The sequence below is a fragment of the Phoxinus phoxinus genome (genome assembly GCF_949152265.1).
Source record: "Phoxinus phoxinus genome assembly, chromosome: 22".
In the NCBI taxonomy this organism is placed as follows: domain Eukaryota; kingdom Metazoa; phylum Chordata; class Actinopteri; order Cypriniformes; family Leuciscidae; genus Phoxinus; species Phoxinus phoxinus.
This window is the reverse complement of record NC_136897.1, coordinates 9,352,817-9,377,865: the sequence shown is the minus strand read 5'-3', so window position 1 is coordinate 9,377,865 and position 25,049 is coordinate 9,352,817. Positions and strand designations below refer to the sequence as shown.

Here is a 25,049-nt window from a genome sequence, read left to right as displayed (position 1 = left end):
AGCAGTCTAAGCAGAGATGCCCAGAAATCCCTCTCCCTAGACACTTCCTCCAGCTCTTCTGGGGGGACACCGAGGCGTTTCCAGGCCAGCCGGGAGACATAGTCCCTCCAGGCTTCCCGGGAAGGTGTCCAGGAGGCATCGAGCCACCTCAGCTGACCCATCTCGATGTGGAGGAGCAGCAGCTCTACTCTGAGCTCCTACCGAGTGACCGAGCTCCTCACCCTATCTAAGGGATCGCCCAGCCACCCTGCGGAGAAAGCTCATTTCGGCCGCCTGTATCCAGGATCTGGTCCTTTCGGTCATGACCCAAAGCTCATGACCATAGGTGAGAGTAGAAACGTAGATTGACCGGTTGACTTTCTTCACCACGACAGACCGGTACATCGACCGCATTACTGCAGAAGCTGCACTGATCCGTCTGTCAATCTCCCGTTCCATCCTTCCCTCACTTGTGAACAAAAGCCCAAAATACTCAAACTCGAAATTGTGTCAATAAAAATTATGAACAGAACCAGCGACAAAGGGCAGCCCTGCCGGAGTCCAACATGCCAGTAACAAGTCGGACTTACTGTCGGCAATGCGAACCAAGCTCCTGCTCCTGTCGTACAGGGACTGGACAGCCCTTAGCAAAGGACCATATTCCCGGAGCACCCTCCACAGGATGCCTCGAGGGACACAGTCGAATGCCTTCTCCAAATCCAAAAAGCACATGTGGATTGGTTGGGCAAACTCCCATGAATCCTCCAGCACCCTAGAGAGGGTATAGAGCTGGTCCAGTCTTCCATGGCCGGGACGAAAACCGCACTGTTCCTCCTGAATCCGATGTTCTACTATCGGCCGTATTCTCCTCTCCAGTACCCTGGCATAGACTTTCCCGGGAGGCTGAGATGTGTGATCCGCATGTAGTTGGAACACACCCTCCGGTCCCCCTTCTTAAAAAGAGGGACCACCACCCAGGTCTGCCATCCCAGAGGTACTGTCCCCGACCGCCACGCGATGCTGTAGAGACGTTGAACAGTTTTAAAACATGAATATGCGTTTCTAAAATGTTTAATAAACTATGTTTTTTTTTTTTTATGTATGTAGCAATTAGAGGGTGCAGAAAGTTTTGTAAATGCCTTGTATACATGTACAGATCAGTATACATGTTCCATAAAGTGTAAACTATTCATCACTTGTAAATGTGTTACACATCATTCCTAGATAACATTTGTAGATTTTATACATTATTGATTCTTGAAGTGTTAATCTACGAATGATGTGTGTTACAAACTTTAAAAGCCTAGGGAATGTACCGTAACATTTACATATTGATATGCTGCTGGATGTGAAGTGAGGTGGAAGAACATGACAGACAATCTTTGAGAGAGAAAAATTACTGGTTCATTTATTCACATAAAAGCCGAAGCCACTAGATTCAGTAAAAAACAATGATATGCACTATGTAAAATGCAAGGAAAAATAAACAAGTATTGATAATTGGGAAGAGAACAAAAGTGGCGCCAAAGGAAAAAACATAATATAACAAAACAATCCTTAAGCTAACCCCTCATCCTACCCAAAGTAAAATGTGGAAAAGAAACCGAAATCTTCACGCACGCGGCGCTTAACTAACTACACAACAAAAGTACAAAGGATGGCGCTCACCCCTAACCTAGTGTGTATAACAGAGGTAAGACATCCCTACGGGCAGTGTATACCGTGGCATACTGACCTACCGTTCGTCTTCCCATAGATCATCGTAATGCCTCTGTGTGATGAAGAGTAAACACACAATAACAGATCTTTCAGATACTGAAACAAATCGAGTACTCATAATACATCTGAACAAAAACACTTAGCACACCACTCAGTTCGCTGCAGAAACTCGGTTCACTACACAAAGCTCAGCACGCTACGAGAGAGAGCATGAATGAACGCGCCATCCTTTTAAACCAGCTGAACAGCCTTTGATTGGTTCTTGAACGTCGCCTCAATGATGACTGACGTCCGACTCAATTTAAAGGGTAACTAAACTTTAAAACAATTTTTTTTAGTAAATGATCTGTAAGACTGTGGCTTTATTAATGCTGTTCATTGATTCAAGTAATTTTTTGGACATTTGGGTATAAAGTGTTTTTATTTCTACAATATATGGTGTAAAAACGTCTGAGTGCTGCCCTCTTCAGGTTGAACGGTGGCTACTGCAGTTGAATTTTTCTATTGTGGTACCCTGTGATGTAAGAGAGTACCAGCTAACCACGCCCTTGCCTACAGAGAGACACGTCTCAGGTGCACGCCAGTGGGTGGAGTCAGGCTCTGACCAGGGGTTTAGTTACCCTTTAAAATATTCTATCATTTCTGGTCATACAGAAAATAATAATACATTATTCGTAACTACTTTTATTTGTGTAAACTAACAATAACAAGAAAACGTTGTGTATTATTTTGTAAAATAATATAAAACAATCAGGCGCGCATGATCTCCGTGAACTGGAGCGCGAGAACTGAAATAAAATATAGCCTATATAGGCTAAAGCTTGAAATGTCCACTTTAAAACGAACAAATTCGAATCGAAAGCTAATACCTTCTGATTATGTAATCCGAATGAAAGGTGCATTTCTCTCTAAAGGCGCATCCGCTTAACAGCGGAGATGGAGATATGTTTTTAGCCGACACTGATTTAAAAAACAATAGTTTATTAATAAACAATTAAAATGCCTCGTTATTTTTTCAGACACAATTATTATCATTATATATGAAAAATATAATTTCCAGGTTCTAATTTTGTCTTAGAAAAATAGTAAAATCAACAAAAAAACAACAACAATTAATTTGTGAATATTTTAAATGTTTAATAAAGGGGCAATAAGTCATAAACAAAATGTGTCTATAGCCTATGTGGTTTTTTTGTGCATTTGTTGTAGACTACAGTTCAAATTACAATTTTGTTGTTCAACTTTGCGGTTTAAAAATACAACAAGCATCTTCGTTTTGCACAAGTCCATTGCATTGGAAGCCCTGGATATAAGCATCCCTGTCTATCTCTCTTAAATATTTTTGTTCTCTCTGTTTTGTCATTTAGTAAACTTTATAGATTTTAACTTTCCTTCTTGAGTCTCTTAAACAAGAACTTAGATTAATGTATGAATTGAATAGTGATTGTGTGACCTATGATGAGGGAACAACCAGTGATACCCTTGGTAGTACCATCAAATGATAGCCTATAGCGATGTCTATGATACTGTGTCCGGAAAAGGTTTTAATCAGCTGGCCCAACATTTGGTCGACACAGCAGCAAAAATCGGAAAGTTTAATTGTCAGTGAGATACTTCCACATCCAACAACAGTATCAAGAAATACTGAAAAGAGGACTCAGAATCTGCATAGACATGTTGTTGACGAAATCACTGCAGTAATACACAAATTCGGATGTGCAATTACAACAGACATATGGACAGAAACTTATCGCAAAAAATATTTTTTGTCGGCAACCATTCATTACGTTAATGAGCAATCTGAGCTACATTCAAGAGTGCTTTTTGCTGTTTCTTTTGACCCAAGCACCTCAAAGACGGGTGAAAATATTCGAATGCACCTGCTGACATTGCATCTGTGCTGACTGAGAGCAAAAATCATGACAAGATCATACGCATCAACGCCAGCACGCTCAAGTTGCTAGTATCATTCCTAAAACCCTTCAAAGAGGCAACTGCCGACTTGGAAACCGACAACACAACTCCAAGTGCCTCACTAGTTCTTCCGTGGTCTGTGTGATTAATTGAGCACTGTACATCAGCCACAAAAGACCCTCTTGCTCTCTGAAATCGCAACAGTCTGTGTGAAACGGCTGAAAGAACTACTGTCAACAGCCAAATTCTGTTTACATGCTTTATAGAATAGCAACCTTTCTTACGCCAAATCTGCAAAGTTTGAAAACGTTGGATGAAAGAGGGCATCAGGAGGTGATACAGGTTGTCAAGGAGATAATAGAAGATTGAAAGTTTGATACCCATGGTGAGGATGTTGAGCCACAACACCTGCCAAAAGGCCTACTGTTCTCTCTAAATTTTCAGATTGGGAGGACAATGGAGAATCAGTTGGATTGAAATCACTAGATATTCAGATTTAGGAGTACATGACCATGAAACTTGAACTATCAAGTCAACAATTTTTTTTGCAGTGGTGGAATTCACATCAGTCCCAGTTTCCTTCTCTGAGCAACCTTGCAAGATATGTCCTCAGCATCCCGGCCACGAGTGCACCTTCCGAGAAAGAGCATTCAGCCTTTGCGGTCGGATTTTGGAGGAAAGACGTTCGATATTGAAACCGTCATCAGTCAGTGACATTCTTTTCTTGCATGGATATTTAAAATAGTTTGGAAAAAGCTGATTTTGCCAAGTAAGTAAACGGTTTTCGTTCATTTCATATATTGCCTACAATTTTGAGATGTTAATTTATTATTAGTTATTGTTGAATTTATATATTTTCTTTTGTAGGAGAGACGTTGAAATCTTGGACTTGGCCAATCTACCACAGCCTTAACCTTGTCAGGATCCATACGCACTGCCTCAGAAGAAACGATGTAACCTAGAAAAGGAACAGACTGTGCATGAAAGGCGCATTTCTCCGCCTTGACAAAAAGCCCATTCTCTAGTAACCTCTGAAGCACTCGTCTGACGTGGTAGACCAGGTAGACATACAGTATATGAACTGATTTAACATGTCTCTCAACACATCATTGACGAGTGCTTGGAAAACCACTGGGGAGCTGGATAGCCCGAACGGCATAACCAAGTATTCAAAAAATGCCCCTGGGGGTGTTGAATGCGGTTTTCCACTCATCCCCCTTCCTGATGCGAACCAAATGATAGGCCAAATGAAAATCCAATTTTGTGAAGACGGATGCTCCCTGCAACCTCTCGAAAGCTGAAGACATCAACGGCAAAGGATAAGTATTCTTTACCGTGATGTTGTTCAACTCTTGGTAATCAATACAAGGTCGCAGAGAACCATCCTTCTTCCCCACAAAAAAGAACCCCGCCCCCGCTGGAGAAGAGGAAGGACGGATGAATTCAGAGGCTAGAGAATCAGAAATATATTTCTCCATGGCCGCCCTTTCCGGAACAGAAAGTGAGTAAAGTTTGCCTTTAGGCGGAGACTTACCTGGGAGTAAATCTATAGCACAGTCATAGGGACGATGCGGAGGGAGAGAAGCAGCGCGGGACTTCCTGAACACTTCCTTCAGGTCGAGGTAATCGGAGGGCACGTTAGATAAATTCACCGCCTCCTTCTGAAAAACAGGTTACTAACGACGTTATTTTTTCAGTAACGGAGTAATCTAATTAATTAATTTTCCCATCGTTGCAACGCCGTTATAGTTACTGATAATGTAAAGTGGCGCGTTACTACAATTTAATTGAATGAAGTGCGAGGTGTCAGCTGCCTGGAGAGAGCAGGGGTGGGGGATGATGACACGACACTGTTGCAAATGCGATGATGATTGGCTGGGTGGGCGGATGCCTTGCTCACGCTGTTCAACTGGCACTGCACGCTCTGACTATAAGCACAAGACAGCGACAATGGCGACGAGCCAGGGAAATTCAAAGGTCGCATTCTCGAACTGGAAGTACCGGCACTACTTCTCGCTCATTGAAATTAAAGGCAAGAATGTTTATGTAACATGCCCAGGAAAAAAAGACTTTATCCACGTCTGCCTCAAGCAACTCAAATCTTATGAAGCACCTCACATCAACACATGCTAACATGACACTTGTTGCTGCTGCGAACCCAACCCCAAATGCAGCTAGGAAAATTGCTGCAAAACAATTAAAACAGAGACAAAACACAGATACAGGATTAAAACAGTTAAAAGACAAAAAGTACATGAAACATTAAAGCTTCTCAGAGAGCTGTGCAAATTGCAATCCACTATTTTCTAAAATCTGTTTGTGCAAAAAGTGATATCATATCATGTCCATACATAACATTCAATCACAGATCTACAGTACATTAATAATAAATTAATGGTCACACGTTCATCGCTGCTGATTTATAAGCTTAATTGAGAGAGGAACAAATGAGCACTTATACCTGTTGTATTTGCACAGAGGAACCCTGTACCTCTTTCCTGAGTTCAAAAGCTCAAACTCTGAAAACAACACATGAGAGTTATCAGATATAATGGTCTTAGCCTGCCTGATTGTTGCTTGGTCAAAAAGCTCCTGCGGGTTGAGGGGTGCTGGTGTACCCATAATTTTACCTGCCGTTTTGACCAGACAGTTTTTGATTTAACTGTCAAATTTCCAAACCAGCTGGTGATACCATACCGAAGAATGGACTCTATTGTTGCTCTATAAATGATGAACATAATATTTTTACAGACCCCAAACATTCTAAGTCTGCGCAAAAAATAGAGGCGCTGATGGGTTCTGGCACAGACATTTGTAACGTGTACGCCAACTCAAGTCATTATCAATAAACACTCCTAGGTATTTAAAGGATGTCACCTGACTGATGTCATTACCATGGATGGCCACAGGGCTCTGATCTCCAACTGATTTGGGGTCTACCAACATTTCCACAGTTTTGCTTATATTGATATAAAGTTGGTGTGAATCACACCAGTTGACAAACTTGTCCACAGCATCTTGGTGAATGTTCATCTTGCTTTCTATAGTAAGCAAACTGAGAAGAACAGTATCATCTGAGTATTTTACTATATATTGGTTTGGCTCAGAGCTGGTACAATCATTGGTGTACAATGTAAACAGGAGAGGTGAGCTGACACACCCTTGGGGGGCGCCAGTGTGCACACCACTGGATCAGACAGAGAGGAGTTAAACTTCACCTGAAATTTGTTCTGTGTGATTGCCAGATGAAATGAGTGTCAGAGGATTGGTGGTAAGAGTGATGACGGGAAGTTCCTGACAGAGATGGGTTCCTTAATAAAACTAAAAACATTTGGAGTTTTTTTGTATCACCTTTTTATAGCTGACGCCCAATATAATCTTATAAGGCCAACATGCTGCACTTATCGGGGTACCCTTTAAAAGCATATGGGATGACCTGTTTCTCAGCTTGAACAGTATTCAGACGTGTCAGCTGACTTCTGTTTCCACAGGGCTTCTTAGTGTGTGCCAACAGACTTGAAGATGTTTTTTTTTTTCAAGTTAATGCTTGAGGGCATACACATTCTGGATTCATCTTAGTATTCAGTTCAAAATGACTCACATGCTGCTATTACCTAGATCAGTTGAGCGTCTTAATCTAATTACATGCTACTTTAACCTGTAATAGTGCACTGTGAGGAATTTACAAATAGTATTGGGAATAGTAATCAGATAAGGAAATTATCACAGCTTCCTCTTTATTTTGCCTACAGACAAAACAACAGCATGCTTTTATTTGGCCTTAATCAAACAAATGCTATTATTTTTCCTCAAATTGCAGTTGTGAATTATTCTCCATAGTTTGAACATCAGCCATTAGATGGTAAGTCAGTACTGTGATGCCCTCTGGTGACAAAAAAGCAGAAGGGTATGTAGCAAATTGTAATTTTATGGCAACTAAGATAAAGAAATAGCTTAATTTTTATTAGAGTAAAGAGAATTCCATGCTTAGGTCATTAGTAACCCTGATATTTCCTTATTGATTGATGTGGTGCAAACAACAAAATAATGTCTCACCATGTCCACCCAACGTTTATTTTAACTCTAGTGAACATGTCACGTGTAATGTTTACCACAACACACATGTCCCTATGAGACTGATATATTTGTTGAACATGCTTCACTTTAACACGGGTGAATCTGACTGCAGTAGATGTGAAAGATATGAATAAAAATTATGTTATTTCATTACATTTACATTTATTCATTTAGCAGACGCTTTTATCCAAAGCGACTTACAAATGAGAAACAATAGAAGCAATTAAACTAGCAGTAGGACAACAGTATGTAAGTGCTATAATAACCCTTCACAGTACAAAAAGTTTTTTTTTTTTTTTTTTTTTTTTTTTTTTTTGTAGAACAGAAAAGAAAGTGTTAGTGTTAGTAGTACTGGATCAAGTGCTCAGGTGCTGCCGAAAAAGATACGTCTTCAGCAGTTTCTTAAAGATGGCTACAGACTCAGCAGCTCTGGCTGAGTTAGGCAGACCATTCCACCAGCAGGGAACAGTCATGGTGAAGGTCCGAGAGAGAGATTTCGTGCCTCTATGAGATGGCACCACCAGACGCCGCTCACTTGCAGAGCGTAAGTTTCTGGACATCGCATCAGCCATCGCAAATACCTGTATTTACTTCCTGTTTTCGGTCGAAGTCCAAAGTAGTCGATTGTCGAGTTCACGCGCATAGGTTTAGTTACCTATGATCACGCGTGTGAACTCGACAATTTCATATCTACTGCAGTAGGCAACACCGATTTTTATCGTTGTTTTCTGTATTGACAGCACTCCAAATTTACAAAAAAATTATTTAAATTACTTACATTCCTCTAATGCAAACAGTGTTGACAACAGTGAATTCTACTACACAATAGTACACATACATCACTCAGATGTCTAATTCATATCTATGAGACATAGTCATCTGCAATTCTTATTGAAGATTTTCTTGCCAGATATTAAATAGACATTTAGTAATTGTAATTAAGATGTATATGGTTTGAAATGTATCCAAATCCACTTTAGAGACGCATGTGTCCTTCCTGGAGCTCCCCTGTTAGCTATACATAATAAACAAGTTTTACAGCAAAATCACAAATTTACTATACTATTTGGCATCTTTACATCTTCAACAATTCAACAGTTTACTGTATAGTAGTTCAACACATGCGTTTTGGTTTGTAATACTCACATTTGAAAACACTCTCGTCCATCCTTTCCGTCATGTTCGAGTAAGACATATCCTCTTCTTCTTCTTCTTCTTCTTCTTCTTCTATGACGTATGCTCTCCCGTGGCCTCCTGGGATAGAAGAATATCCATCGGACTGCACTCGAAAATCTGGGCTGAAGCAGTAGGTCATCCGGGAACTCCTCGCCTACTCTTTTATGAATACTGATGTTTCGAACGTACTTCTTCTTTCACATACTGTTTTCTTCAACTATATAGTAATAGAAACTACATATAAAGTAGGCATATTCGAACGCACTATTAGTATACATATAGTTTTATGATTCGTACATACTTTTTCGCTTGCCTACTGTTTTTCCCTACTATATAGTAGGGAAGTATGCGGTTTCGAACGCAGCCAATGACTTGTTACAGGAAACATTAACTTCAAATAGGGCATACGTTACCCTGACACCAGATAGTAAGCAAACCACCTGAGCTGGGTAAACTAACATGACCTAACGCCGTTTTAACTACTGTTAACTTGAAGGTGTGCATTTGATCATTCCAATCCAAATGGGACAACATTCAATAAGCATTTTGATCACTAGTTTGCTGGCATGTTTAAATGCAGATAAAATGATAGCTGGAATTGACATCTCTACTGTAAGTGAAAGAGTCTTATATTTTCAAATGGTATCAGTAATTTCAGCATTAAAGTGTAAGTCTGTTTGACAAAGGAATTTCATCTCAGCGGCTTGTAAACTGTACCGGTATTTATTATTCTGCTTTGGTTGAAGAAATCCAAATTGCAGTATTGCTTAATCTGTTTCTAATGAAGGAATCTCAGTACAGTGTTATATATACGTAGACTTGGGTGACGCTCCCCTTCCTACAATGTAAAGGCCTTACAAATCATTGTTAGATTGATGTAATTCATCTCAATTTTAGCTGCATATACAAGCAGAGCTACCTAGCAATCAAAACTTGCTGAAAGGTCAGTACTTATGCAGTATTTATAAGATGGACGTAACGATGTATGCTTAGACGAGTGACTTACACCAAATCTATTTCCTTACTCTTTAGGTGCATTTATATAACGCTTTCATATGTACTACTGTACACCCAAAGCACTTTACAATCATATCAGGGGGTCTCTCCTCATCCACCACCAATGTGTAGCATCCACTTGGATGATGCGACAGCAGCCACAGTACAACGGCGCCAGTGCGCTCACCACACACCAGCTATAGTGGAGAGAGGAGAGAGAGTGATAGAGCCAATTCAATGGATGGGGATTATTAGTGGGACCATGATTGGTAGGGGCCAATGCTGGTGGAATGTCTTAGAATCCCCAAGATCTCTGCTGACTCAGACGTAAGCGCATTGCTCAGCTCTGATGAAAGTTCGGACTTGTGTTGTGGTGTATATTGTGCACCACCTACCGTCAGCTCAGAACGATGGTCAGAGACAGGGTAGATGGTTGGATGTTTCACAATCTTGTCCAAAACAGCTTTTTGCCTGGCGTAGGCCTTAAGAGCCAAGTCCTTCAGCTGTTGAGTGGACATACTGCGTGGGCAGGCAAGGACCCCTAAATGGTGGCTCACTGCAGGATGCAGATTCAGGAGGAACATAGTTCTGAAGTTGAAGTCCTCCTCCATTCCAGGCTTGATCTGTGCTCCGAAGAAGGCTTGTCGAAGTTGATGGTAGTAGGCCTGTGGTGTTTCCTGTTGGCCCTGTTTGAGTTCCATGGCGGCGATCAGTCCTTGTTCTGACTCTGGGTCAGAAAACTCTCTGATCAATGCCTGTAACTGATGGTGATCTGACAGTTTCTGACTGCCGATCAAGGAAGCTTTGCGCTTCACGGCTGGATGTGATTCTTAACAAGTACAGTTTGTCTCGTGTGGTCACATTGGTCATAGCCTGTAAGCAGAGGTGTAGTCGTAAAATAAGAGGTGGGTAAACTATAAATTCTGGTGGACCACAACATGGTCACCCGGGCCGGTAAGGTGGGCCACTGCCTACCGGTGTATGTGTATCCTGATGACATCGCTATAGGCTATCATTTTGATGGTACTACCAAGGGTATCATTGGTTTTTCCCTCATCATAGGTCACACAATCACTATTCAATTCATACATTAATCTAAGTTCTTGTTAAAGAGACTCAAGAAGGAATAATATGGTTGAAATCTATAAAGTTTACTAAATGACAAAACAGAGAGAACAAAAATATTTAAGAGAGATAGAAAGGGAGGCTTATATCCAGGGATTACTGCAATGCAGTACATAATGATTAGAGATTTGGGTTTATTTTCATTGTCAATTAATCTGTTGAATATTTTCTCAATTAATTTCAAACATCTGGCATTGAATAACAAAAAGAAACCTAATCACAACTGCTCACACACCACGTTAGCCTAACAGAAAAATAACTGACTTCACCAGCTAGCTAAGAGTAGTGCTAGCTAGTGTGTGTGTGTGTGATGCTAACGTTTTAAACCTTTTAAACGCATTATGCTGTCTTTTTTGCAGAATGTTCAACACAAGTACATTCTCACAGCAGGTGATAAACAAGTAAACAAATACAATATATTGAATTGAACATGAACTCACATCTCACATGAAGGTATTCTGTATGTAGCCCTGTAGAGGGATAAGTCTTTAACCTGGTGGAGGCTTGATTTCCTCTGAATCTCTTGTACAGTTGGGTTTCGACATGCTCCCTGCATTAAACCAGCTGCCTGTAATGAATTAATATCACAACAATGCCCAGAGTGCCTCTTTGTCCACTTGAGGTGATGGCTTGCAGGGGCGTGTCCGTGTGTCTGTAGCTCCTCTGTTCTTTACCAGATTTCACATACGCCATTGGGTTCCACTTTGACAATGGAGGACCATTCAGGTTAACAAACATCAATGCTGAGACGCTTTCGATCAGGAGTCTACATCTCAGTGGACACATGATGATATTCATTAAGCTGAATCCTCGCTCACATTCTGCACTGCTCACAGGGATCAGGCTGAGAATGTTTGTGAGTGGGGACAAATCTTCAGGTATCACACTAGAGTCATCTTTGTAATCCCTGAAGCCCTCAAGCACTTTCCTTTGGTCAAGCCTGAACCTTAGTGTGAGCTGTTTGATGCAAGCTTCCCCATACTGCTCATGTAAGGGAACAGGCCAGTTTTCTGGATTGAGAACTTTAAAGTGATCAAGCAAATCTATATACTGACTGGTGTTCTCAGCTGATACGCCAGGGTGTCTGCTTGAACCAGTGCTGAACAACCTGTCCTCCAGGTTCCCAACGAGTGACTGAAAGAACACTGAGGAGTCTATCTGTCTTACCCTCGGACTGGTTGTTAAGGGGATGCCCTTAAAATCCTGTCTCTCTGCAGCTGTAAGAGCTTCTTGTCTTTTATCACCTGGAGTGGTCATCATGGATGAAATAATGCGAATGGTTCTTCTCATAAGTTTGTCTGCTTTTGTGAGTGTCATTCCTCTTCCTTGCAAGTTAAGGGAAAGGTGTGCAATTTCCTCTAACGTGTCATACATTAAGGCTAAATCACACAGGAATTCTTGTGTCTCCATTTTGGCCATCAGACCCCTGTACATAGCCTTCTCATTTTCATCTCTTGTGCCATCCACAGAAGCAGCAGTAAAGTGCTGATGCAAAGCTTTGTACGAGTTCCATACAGCCTTAACTGTTCTGAAACTGCTGGCTGCCCATCGAACATCAAGGACCCTCCCAATTTTCTGCAAACTTATTTCAAGTTCTCAGGGAACCATGGTTACATATGTGTATATGTGACGGTACTATGAAGTAAGTTTGAAAAAACAACAACTATTCAGTAATGTCTAATTAACAGGTCTCACAACTCTTAATTTAATGTAGCTGTGATCCTCAAGGTTAATGATAAGAGGTATTCCATAATATATTGGAATATATATTATTATCCATAAGATAATTTATTCCATTTTATTCCATTGCAACTCCAATGCCTTTGGTTTAATTTTCTAGACAAACATAACTGGGCTGGGAAAAAGTATACCTTGTAAGCACTGCCTTAAGAGTATACTCAGCATAACAGTAATTTTGGATAAATGCAAATATGGGAATATGGAGTCATGAACTCTTTTACTCTTGGCTTGTTTAGAAGATGGTTAACATCTTCCTGCAGCTTGTAAACACCCAATTACTGGTTTAAAGTATTGTAAACTTATATCAATATGATACTTCATATATACTGCAACTTGGTTTGAGCGAAAATTTATTTGTCTAAACAATACATGACATCGTTTGCATTTCTCTGTATTTACTCTGCGTTTTATAGACATTTAGCTTCAATTCAATGAACAATAACTGTTTATGTCTTTACTATTCATTTACAGCATGCATATAGAGTACTGAGAAAGGCAACATGATATCTTAGGGTCAACATGAAATTGTCTTTTCGCTCAGAGGATGCTTAGATGACCATGATTTTCTGTCGTTCAGGGAGGAGTGGATCAAGGCATGCCCTCTCAGACTTTGGGAGTTAGCTGATGTGATCTGTTGGAACATTTAACAGTCAGTGACATTCTGTGAAACAAAACATTCATTACAACAGAGCAAAAGTGGTTGCATAATTTTCTGTTGCTTTGTTTCAGTTCCCTACAGTGCAAGTAATTCACTCATATTAGTAGGTGAAAAATTACTGTGAAAATGTACAACAAGCCAAAAGAGCAGGTTACCTTTGGTATGAAACAGTCTCAGCTTGGAGAATTTAGAGAATTTTGTTTAGAAATTCAAACAATAAATACAGTTTTGTATTTTATTTATTTACTTTAAATAAATTTAAATTTAATATTGAATATTTGATATTTAAATAATATTACTTGAATAACTTATTAGGAATTATGTGTCATTATAAGAGTTTTATATGTGAATGTTACATTTTTTCATTTCATTTCATTTTCTTTTTGTAAAGGTGTCTGTGTACTTATTGGTTATTGTTCTAATTATGTGTTTTTTAGGCTGTGTGTTGGTGGGTATTATCACAAAAGAAAAAAAATAAGAATGAAAAATAAGATTTATTGCGGGAAAATATGTCTTTAAAGGAGCTGTCCATTTTTATAATTGTGTTAAATGTGTTTGAATTGAAAGACATAATAAAGTACATAAAATATATATTTATATATGCTAAAATATTTGTTGTTGGACATTAGATGTGCCTTATTTAAAATTTTAAACCTACAATTAAGTGTATTTTTATGATAGAAAAACTGTAAAGGGACTATTGTAATGGGGTAAATCAAGTGAAGGCTAATATAGCCAATAGATTAATCTTACCAGTTAAAATGTAGTCTGTGCTTTTGTAATTATTTATTTTAAATTTTGTGATTTTAACTTCTGCTTTAATAAGCTTTTTTATTTTATTTTAGATTTTAATGTTCTAATAATAACAACCATACAAATGTACTAGCTGCCAAATAAAACCAGAGAGAAATGTATTCATAAATCTTTAAAACTATCTTATTAAATCTTGGGTAGAAAACATTCAGCCAGTAAGAAAAGAAAACCTGTAGGATATATATTGTGTATTGTGTAAACAACGTTAACATAAAAATTTCATATACAATTAACACATTTGTAGGGCTATATGGTCTCATCTATCATTGTAGCATTATTTAAGTAGATTTTCTTTACTGTATATTTATTTTTGGACTGATACTGGTTAATAAAGTCCAATAATGGTATGAGAGAGTGTCAGTGGTAATATCATTGTGTTCCTATTGGTCAGTGTTAGAGGATCTGTGTAACACCTGAGGCTTAGCCTGACAGTTAGCCTGCCCTGGACTCGGCTAGTTTCCCAGCATAAGTAACTGAGTTTGAACTATTTTAAGGTTGCTTTATGAAACAGAATCAACTGACAATAAGTCTGACTAACCAAAATAAGCCTGGCTTGTAAAGTCAATCGCAAAGCTTGCGATGTCAATCATCACAATTAGGTCAAACTATAATTTAGGTCAAACTACGGCCTCAACACAGAAAAACCCACAATAAAAACACAGTTTTTCCAGTTATTTAACAGAGAATCCAGTTATTTAACTTTTGCTATATTAATCTAACTGTCAGGGAGGAACCATTAGCTCATTGGTTACTGCCTCAAATTCTATGCATGGCACACTTTTAGTTAGGACTTATTAAATTATTCTTTGTCACGAAATAGAGATTTTAAAAGTGAAAGTGGCCGAAAGTAATACTTAAATTTCTTAAATAATTTCTCATAACTCTAGTTTTTGTAGGCCTATGTCACCCTTAAATATCAGAGAAAATAACAGAATCAGAGGGGGTTTTTTTATAGAAAATTGTACTTTGCATATTATAGGCTACTGTAAAAACACATAATTATAAGTGATTTTAGTTGTTCATTTCATGATTATAGTGACCAAAATTATCACGGTTATCACAGAATCTTGTTCAAAAAGTACTAATACTACACAATGAAATAAATTCATTTAAAAAAAGATTACAAAAGATTTTCCCATTGCGTCTGTCGTTGCTATGCAACCATGAACTGCGCTCTCCACAACGACTAAGAAGTTTTAGTAGCTAATGGATTTCCACCACCGAAACTTGCTGAAGCTCTGCTACAAGATTTATTTACGGAGAAGAGAAAAACACCCACGGTGTTTGGGTGCACCCCCATACTGAAAAGTTTAGATTTTTTCATCTCGCTGCCCCTGGAAAAAACGAGTTTGTCGCTTCAATTATGAGCGCGCTTCCCGTGCGCCTACATTTGAAATAACAAACTCGAGCGCGCAAAAGACGCAATATATGTACATATAAAGCAAGCTTCAGGGCCGGAGTGGGGCCACTTTTCAGCCCGGGAGTTTCAGGCCCAAGACCGGCCCACTTTTTCCATGGTGGAATTAGCATTTTTTTCCAAATTGGATAAATGAAGTACCAGTTCAGCTCTTACTATTGTGTAGTTTGTATTAATACCATGGTTCAACAAATAATGTAAAGGTTAAATAATAATTCACAGAAGAAGTTAACAAAAAATATTCCACTATTCCAGAAGAATAGGTTGATAAATTAACAAAAGCAGAAAGAAAGAAAGAAAGAAAGAAAGCATTTGAAATGTATCCCACTCTTCCACAAAGAGGCATTTTGAACTAATGTTTGCAGTTGCTCAGAAGATACAAAAAATAATTAAGAGTTCATTTTACTGCATACACAGATCAAGCATGAGTTTTGTTATCAATATTAAATTGTATAATATTTGCAAAGTCTATGAATCGCCATGACATGTATTGAGTGATACAAAAAGGCTAATATTTTAATAAAAATTTATATTTTGCTTGTGAATAGGTTGACAACGATACAACGGTATTAGCCGAATAATTACGTTGCAGCGTTGCTATTGCTAATCATTACTAGGCCTATCTCTCTTTACCTGCTGTTTGTCCTAAAATCTGCAAATAAATCTGTAAGCTTGGCATATTTGACAGCATCCTCCTCCAATGCCTTTCTTTTTTTCAACCTGGCTTTTTCAGCCCCTCCTGGCCTCTTCCTCCCATCCATCCTCCCTGACGCGTACCGTTACGGTAGGGCCGGCCCAGCTATCGGGATTCGGTACCTGAGAAAACGTTTTGGAAAAGACACGCTATGGACCAAACCAACTCTATGGGAAGGGAGGGGAGAACTGCCTCACATGGTACAACCCATGCAGAGGCTGCGCGGTGCGGTGTCCGAATGCGGAACGTGTGTAATGTAACAAACGTGACAAATGTAAAAAAAAAAATAAAGAAAAAAAATCCTCGACCGGCCCAAAAGTGAAGCGGCCCACCGGGAATTCTCCCGATTCTCCCGATTACCCACCCCGGGCCTGGCAAGCTTTATTGGCGAGAGCTACCTCCAATCAGGCCACGAGCTCCCCCTTGACAGCTTCTGTGCACGGCACCTTCTCAGCAAGCAGGGGCGCCAATTTGCCAATAATTGAAATGATAGATAGGCTAATAGAAAACCGCTTCGCGGCGCAAAGGATTTTTTTTTTTTTAACAGCTCGTGCCGCTCCCCATGTGGCATGAAAAAATGCCGCCCCGGGCGACCGCTCGATTCACTCGTGCCAAAAACCGCTACTGCCTGTGTTGCACATGCCCAGACTGCAAGAGGTACTGTAGCCTTAAGTGGTGGAAAAGTTGTTTCAGTTCCAGACATGTTGTCTATCTGAGAAAGCAACTCCATTTAGCACCAAAACTTTGGAACAGTCTTCCTACCATTGTCCGGGAAGCAGACACACTCTGTCAGTTCAAAGCTAGATTAAAGACACATATCTTTGACCTAGCATTCACATAATACATTATAGACTTATATAATTCAATGTTAGGCTGCATAGATTAGGTCAGCTGGAACTGTGAACACTTCCCATAAATCCTGATGTACTCGTACATCATAAGAAGAATGGCATCTATGCTAATTTTAGTGTCTTTGTTTATCCCGAGGTTTTCCCGCAGCCTGCCGGATCCAGGCCGTATCCAGATCTGACGAAGGACCTTCGCCTGGACCCAATGACAACGCAGTGCTGAAGTGCCAACTAGTCTGTCCCCTGTGAAGGATCCCTTTATCCCGACAACGCTTTATCTGTAGAGTGGTAATTTCGGTTTCACGTATCTCCCCCGAAGTGATACAATTCATAATGCGCATGTGAACGCCATCAGCGTTTCTCACAGGTTCGCATTTAAAGTCTGTGTAGAGAGAAATATGTTGTCTTAGCGGCCTCTAATTTAATAACTAATGATCCTTGTGCCGGAAGTGAATCAATCAAAACTAAAATATCTTTATTCAAGAACCGCTATAAAAGACAAAACAATCTCTGTTACCTTAAATTACCGTTTACTACTGTAAAGCCGCTTTGAAAATCTACATTGTTAAAAGCGCTATATATAAATGAAGATGACTTGACTATGCTTTATCGGAACCATGATCTGAGGGTCCATGCCAAATTCTGGGAACAGTGCCACCTACAGGTCATGAGATCTGGAAAATGGCTATTTTGGCCAATAACTTTTCAAAAGTTCACATTTCATACCTTGACTAACACATAATCTCCAGGTTTAATGGGGACCATCTGAAGATTCTCCGGTTGAACACGCAAATCTGTTTTAGGAAAAATTACTTTCACATTTCCATCATTTCGACCACAAAGTTCCTCAGAGGTTCTTTTACTCTCCTGTAAAATATCAAGAAAGAAAGCAAAAACAAAAATTCTGTAAGAGCTAATCATGCATAAAGCTTAGGGGTGTGAATCTTTTAGGCATTCAAAAGTATCTAAGAGTAAATCTACAACAATTTTCCCTTCCCACTGAAGGCAATCTGTAATCAGATGACACTAATAAAATAAAATTGATATCAGAAGTATATATTTTTATATATATATTTGGTGAAATGTTTCATGGTTCCATAAAGCTATATTTGGAATAACATACTACCTGGCTACTGATTAAGTATACAGCTCTGGGGAAAAAATAAGAGACTTTAATCAGCACTGCCTTAACATATCATCTATTATAGATTCTACAAAAAGTTTGTTAAATGTACCACAATAAATACAATAGAACATGATAAATATTGGAAAAACATTCCTATGAATAGCAAATTCTGAAAAAAAATAATTTTGTAGTGGTCTCTTAATTTTTTTCCAGAGCTGTATAGTATGCAAACTGTGCAAAGTGCGCAAATATTCAGTATGCATGGAATACTCCAATGACAGAGCATACTTTCATAATTTCTCATACTTATGTTGTTTCAAACCTGTATGACTTTTCTCGGTGGAACACACCGATTATATTTGTTAAAAGCGATTTATATGTTTTTGTCCATACACTGAAAGTCAGTGAGGATTTGTAAGTGCTGCGTTAAATGTACATATTTACCAGATATCTTTTTACAGTTTCTATCCCCAAGCAACCCTACAAGCGGTAGAGAAAATGAGGCAAAACATCATGAAGTATGTTATACTCACTCCCTCTACCAACACCAGCTGTGCACTGCCGATAAAAGCCATGTTGACTTTAGTTGCCTCTTCTCTAAAAACAGAGATGAGTTCCTCCAGACGACGCTGTTTCACTGGCACAGGAACATCATCTTGCAGCCGATGATACGCATGGGTTTTCTAAAAATAAGCAAGAAAAAAGCCATTGTTATTTTAATAAAAGTTTTTTTTTTTCAATATTAAAAAAGTTTCTATCCCTGTTTTTAATCATTCTTAAATATTTACTGAAAACTTTTAAGCTGGCTATAATTAAACCTCTTATTAAAAAACCCTGCAACTTGATCATATAGAATTAGTCAATTACAGGTCGATCTTAAATCTACCCCATCTGCGAGGATTTCCAGTCAGGATTTAGACCATATCATAGTACTAAGACTGTTCTCATTAAGAGTTACAAATGATTTCCTCTTATCATCCGATCATGGTTGTATCTCTCTATTAGTTTTACTGTATCTTAGTGACACATGACTTTCAAATGAAAGATTGGTATCAAAGAGCACACCCAGGTTCCTAACCGACAACGAGGACTTGACAGAGCAGCCATCAAGTGTTAGACAGTATTCTAGGTTATTACGTGTGGAAGTTTTTTGTCCAATACTAAGAATCTCTGTTTTTTCAGAATTAAGTAGTAGGAAATTGCAAGTCATCCAGTTTTTTATATCAGCTATGCATTCCGTTAATTTGGTGAATTGGTACGTTTCGTCTGGGCGTGAAGAAATATAGAGCTGAGTATCATCAGCATAACAGTGAAAACTAAACGCGCACGTTTTGCTAGATTTTTTTCACATAGCCGCAAAATGGACTTAAGACTTATCAAGACTACAGTAATACTACAGACTTAAGAAATATGAAAAAAATAGTGTCCACTTACAATCGGAATACAACTTTGTGCTTTTGTAAAATAAAGAAAATAAACAGGCTGTGCTTTCTGCCTCTCCGTGAACTTTTTTTCTGGCGCACGTCTCTAAACTTAAACAAAAAATACTCTGTTGATTTTGTTCTTACATATAAGTGTTATACATCATTCGATCTTGTTAAGTGTCTTTTTTTTTGTGTATACTCACAATAAAAACAAAGTGTTGTGCTTTTTGCCAAATAAAGAAAATTAAACATGATTCGAGTTCTGCCTTCTCTCTGTCAGTGAAGTCCATTCTGAAAGGCGTCCGAAAATTAACTGTAACTCAGCGAATACTCCGGCATGAAGCTTGAATTCTCTTCTTTTAAATGAAGTAATTTATATAAAAAACTAATAATCTCAGTTTATAAAATCTGTATGAAAAGAGAGAGGTGTCAGTCGTTCTCATTTCATCTCATTAAGTGCTAATGTGACCACGCCACGGAGAGCGCACTATTCAATTGCTAATGATCTGGCAATCCGTTCCCGCGGCAGTAAAATTGCGGGTGTGTATTTGCTGCCTTTTACCGCTAAGAGGCGCTACAAATCACAGACTCTGAAAAGTGTCAGTTTATTCTCTCTATAGCGCAATCTGCCACCGCGGCTCATTGAGAGCGATTGAGAGCTGGTAGATGTATTCAAGTGAAACGTAGTTAAACAAATTCATAATCATAATACTGAAATTACAGTACAAATTTAGAACTGAAACAAATGTAGGCTTCTATATCTCTAGTTTAATATTTGTAAAAAAAAAACTTTTTCAAGAAATGTTTTAAAACAGATCCATACATTGAACAAATCAGAGAAAGACTGATTTTGTTGACTTGGCTATAAAAAATTGCCTGTAACAAATTATTTAGCCTTTGTTGCTTCAAAGACAGAATGCATAGTTGAATTCGCCTTACAATAAAACGAGGTTGATCTCGAATTAAAGCACTCTGCATCTGCTGCTCACTTCCATTCGTTTCTTGGCATGAACGCGTTTCTTCAACATGAACGCGTTCATGTTTAGATAATGCCAGATACACACAAACATTCTAAAATTCTACTAAACCAGTTGAAACAACTGGATTGAATACTTCAATATAAATTTTGAGTAAAAGACCTTTAAATACAATTAATAAAACTAAAATAGGCTATAGGGCCTATATTTGGACACATTGAGAGATTTTATTAAAATAATTCAGCAGAAGCAGGACCAGACCTTGCTTAAAACCATGTTTAAAAAAACTCTTTCTGTATAGGGAACCCCAATATATATATATATATATATATATATTTTTTTTTTTACACAGAACTGCTTTTGAAATTACAATTGGAATTATTATACAGATGTAAATTCAGTTATTCTGTTGGATAATATATTTTAAATATAAGCAAAACAACGATATGGTGTAACAGAGTTTTAGAACTAGACAAATCCTGTCTGCATTAATAATATAAAATGCATTAATAAATACAAATTACAGTAGTCCATGTTTGTTCGGGGTTTGAACCCATGTCATCTAAAATGATCGAAAGCTAAGTTCTACCAGGTCATTGTCTTCTGTGTGAATCACTTCATTATTCATGATCAATCACGCCCCTCACGCATATTGCCTTTCCAAACAAAACGTGTCTTACAAAGTTTAAATCAATGTATTGTTTTATGTAAATGATTAGGCAGGATGATTTTCAGATCATTTTGAAGCAAAAACTCTAGGCGACAACTTTCATCAGCCAAAAGTCTTGTGGACACATATTTAGTATGTGTTGTGTTGCCTTATTTCAGAGTCGGCTTTGCAGCTTTGGCTAAATGAGACTAGATAATGATTTGAGATGTCATTGTGCTGCAGAATTTCAACGGCATCAACATTGATTCAATGTGATAATTAGGGATGGGAATTGATAAGGATTTAACGATTCCGATTCCATTATCGATATTGCTTATCGATCCGATTCCTTATCGATTCTCTTATCGATTCTCATTGGGTGAGGGAATAAGTACAAATTTGTTTGTTTGTATTAACTCGCTTTAATATCTGATCAGAAGACACAGGACAGAGCACATACACAAATTATGTGTAGCAACCTCAGAACAAATCTAAAAGGATAGGTGAGCTACTTCTCAAAGTGAGTGTGTGTGTGAGTGAGCATGTGTGCGAGTGAGCATGTGTGCGAGTGAGCATGTGTGCGAGTGAGCATGTGTGCGTTTGTGTGAGTGAGTGAGTGAGTGAGCGCGAGAGAGTGTGTGTGTGCGCTAGTGAGTGAGCGAGAGTGTGTGCGTGAGCGCTAGTGAGTGAGTGTGTATGTGCGCGCGCGTGTGTGTGAGTGAGCATGTGTGCGTTTGTGTGAGTGAGTGAGCGCGAGAGAGTGTGTGTGTGTGTGTGTGCGCGCGCGCGAGTGTGTGTGTGCGCGCGCGCGTGCATGAGAGAGAGTGAGTGAGTGCGTATGTGGAGTGAATGTGTGTGAGACGGCACGCGATGGCTGGTCGGAAAGCAACATCCCGTCCCGTTAAAGGGCTCATTATACTTCTGCGTCGAACTTCTGCCTCTGCCATGTTTGCCGCGTTCTGAATCAAAACAACGCAGCGCGTGTGTGACGTCATGACACATTTGCAACGAGCGGAACCGATACGCGGAATCGATACGCAGGCATGCTAACGGTTCCAAGGAATTGATTCACTGGGCACCGGTTCTGAAGAAGAATCGGTTCTCGGTTCCCATCCCTAGTGATAATATTAGATCTAGAGTATGATTAAGACAATGAGTAGGTCCTGACACGTGTTGTCTAACTCCCAATAGAGTTAAGAATGTCTTTAAATGTCAATCCCAGTGCATATTTTTCTATCTACATTCTATCTACATTAGATACAAAATATCTACAAAATAGCTAATAAGCATCCTCTGCAGGACCAGTAGGTGGTTACAATTAGGGCTGCACGATATGAGGAAAAGCTGTGATGTGCGATAACATTGTTTAATATTGCGATGACGATATGACTTGCGATAAATGTGATTGTTAACTATACTGTTCCCATGTCTTAGTGCTATAATAGGTTCTTTGCGTGATAGGTCAAATGTTTATTACCTGCCTGGTTCAGAATACACGATTTTAGCGCGATTTTGGCACGATCCGTTTGACGTATGGGTGTCGTGGAGATTCGTAATAACGACAACGGGCGTCGGGACGCAAGATTCGATCGTTTCATCTCGTATAGTGTGTCATAGTGGGCGACAACCTACGTCGCGTCTGCGATGCTTCACGACAGAAAGACTATAGCATGTTTAATTCTTTAACGGTCCTCCACGACGGGTTGAATGTGTGAGCGAGGCGAGACGTGAGTGAGTGCAACAGTGTGTGCGCCAGTGAGCGTGTGAGCGTATGTGTGTGTGTGTGTGTGTGTGTGTGTGTGTGTGTGTGTGTGCGTGCGTGCGTGCGTGAGTGAGCGAGGGACAGTGAAGTGTGTGTGTTTGTGTGTCTGTGCGTGCGAGTGAATGTTTGCGAGTGAATGTGTGTGTGTGACGGCACGCGATGACTGGTCGGAAAGCAACGTGTTGTCTGACATGTTTCTAGTCCACGACAAGATTTTAGGAGTCAAAAACGTGTAAGTTAGTGCTAATCTGAACCAGGCATTATTCATCGTGTCAGGCTGTCTGTTGCGATGTGTTCATCGCGGGAGTTCATATCGCGATGACGATGAAAATTCGATGTATCGTTCAGCCCTAGTTACAATGTTAATTTAATCTTTTTTTTGATTACATTTTTTTATATACGTGTGAGTTTTATAAATGGGTACCATCTTTGAAGGATGAACGAATTTTTTTTAGGTCATCACATTAAAAATAACATTTAAATATGATATTATAGTTTTAAAGTGCTGGAAAAAGATGTGTAGTACTTGTAAGCGTTTAACTATTTATGTCACAATACCATAGTTACACTTAGTGTTACTACATTAAATCCATGGTGAATGTTGGTGATTTATAGACTTAAAGCCTTCTATAACTTGTTCATTCATGGCACAATGTTTTTTCTGTTTTCCATGTTAGCGCTGTTTGATCTGACGCTGAACTCTGTGCCGAATCTGACTGTTTCTCACTGGATCTTGCAGAGATGTTATTAATTCTGTGATGAATTTAATAGATTTTTTCACAGGATCTCCCACCGCTGTGTAGTAACGGTGTTGCGTGATCAAGATCGGCCTGTGACTGGCGAGTAGCTTGCGGCGCTGCGCTGTTTATTATTGGTCTGAACAATAAACGGTCGTTAAAGCACAAATGAGTAGCGCAGTTTCGTTCCGCTTTCATTTCGTTTGCCATTTGATGCTGGGTAAAGTTGTGGTCACGCCAGCGTGACCTATAATACATTTTTGCTGCATGGGCAGGAAAAATGGTCACAGTATGGAGCCCTGATTATTGATCTGCCTGCATTGACACCATTATGTGACAACAAAACTGAGCTGGACGATGACATCACTGTTTTCTCCAGAATGGCTGTATAGATAAATTAACTAAATTAATAACTTTTTTTACAACAGCAATGAACCATCACTGAACTTACTTAAGCTGGACTATGACACTATTTTCTTCTAGATCTGCTGTACAGCCGAAACAAACTTTGTTGCATTATTTTCCCGTTATCACTGTAAAGCTGCTTTGAAACAATCGTATTGTAAAAAGCGCTATATAACTAAAGGTGACTATGATTTGAAAGAATCTAGCAATTGTCACCAAATTTACATCACGTTAATTACTAAACATGCCATTATAATTTTTATCTCTTTCATCATTATTCTCTCTAGATTTAGTCAAATTGACTGTAATGAACAGGTTAGCTTACTTTTGAAGTATAATGACTGCCATATTATTATGAACAGGAATACAAGAGATACAGTGGGGAGAACAAGTATTTGATACACTGCCGATTTTGCAGGTTTTCCTACTTACAAAGTATGTAGAGGTCTGTAATTTTTATTACAGACTTGTTAGTTTGTCTTTAAGAAGCCCTCCTGTTCTCCACTCATTACCTGTTTTAACTGCACCTGTTTGAACTCGTTACCTGTATAAAATACACCTGTCCACACACTCAATCAAACAGACTCCAACCTCTTCACAATGGCCAAGACCAGAGAGCTGTGTAAGGACATGAAGGATAAAATGGTAGACCTGCACAAGACTTCGATGGGCTACAGGACAATAGGAAAACAGCTTGGTGAGATGCCAACAACTGTTGGTGCAATTATTAGAAAATGGAAGAAGTTCAAGATGACGGTCAATCTCCCTCGGTCTGGGGCACCATGCAAGATCTCACCTCGTGGGGGATCAATG

General features: G+C 39.1%; 2 protein-coding genes across 3 annotated transcripts in view; both read right to left on the bottom strand.

Annotated features, from left to right (window-relative positions):
- Positions 1 to 13,061: 13,061 nt before the first annotated feature.
- The window catches only part of LOC306991003 (uncharacterized protein), a 538,544-nt gene continuing 526,556 nt past the window's right edge, over positions 13,062 to 25,049 (bottom strand). The window contains exon 2 of the mRNA XM_079598420.1: positions 13,062 to 13,630. The gene's annotated coding sequence lies outside the window, so the exon portion shown is untranslated. The remainder of the gene's footprint in view (positions 13,631 to 25,049) is intronic.
- The window catches only part of cdk5rap1 (CDK5 regulatory subunit associated protein 1), a 52,746-nt gene continuing 40,916 nt past the window's right edge, over positions 13,220 to 25,049 (bottom strand). For both annotated transcript variants that reach the window (XM_079598418.1, XM_079598419.1), the window contains exons 11-13: positions 18,816 to 18,965; positions 17,883 to 18,023; positions 13,220 to 13,357 (exon numbers count right to left, since the gene is read on the bottom strand). In XM_079598418.1, coding sequence (XP_079454544.1) covers positions 13,241 to 13,357; positions 17,883 to 18,023; positions 18,816 to 18,965 — 408 coding nt within the window. In that variant the 3' untranslated portion in view covers positions 13,220 to 13,240. The remainder of the gene's footprint in view (positions 13,358 to 17,882; positions 18,024 to 18,815; positions 18,966 to 25,049) is intronic.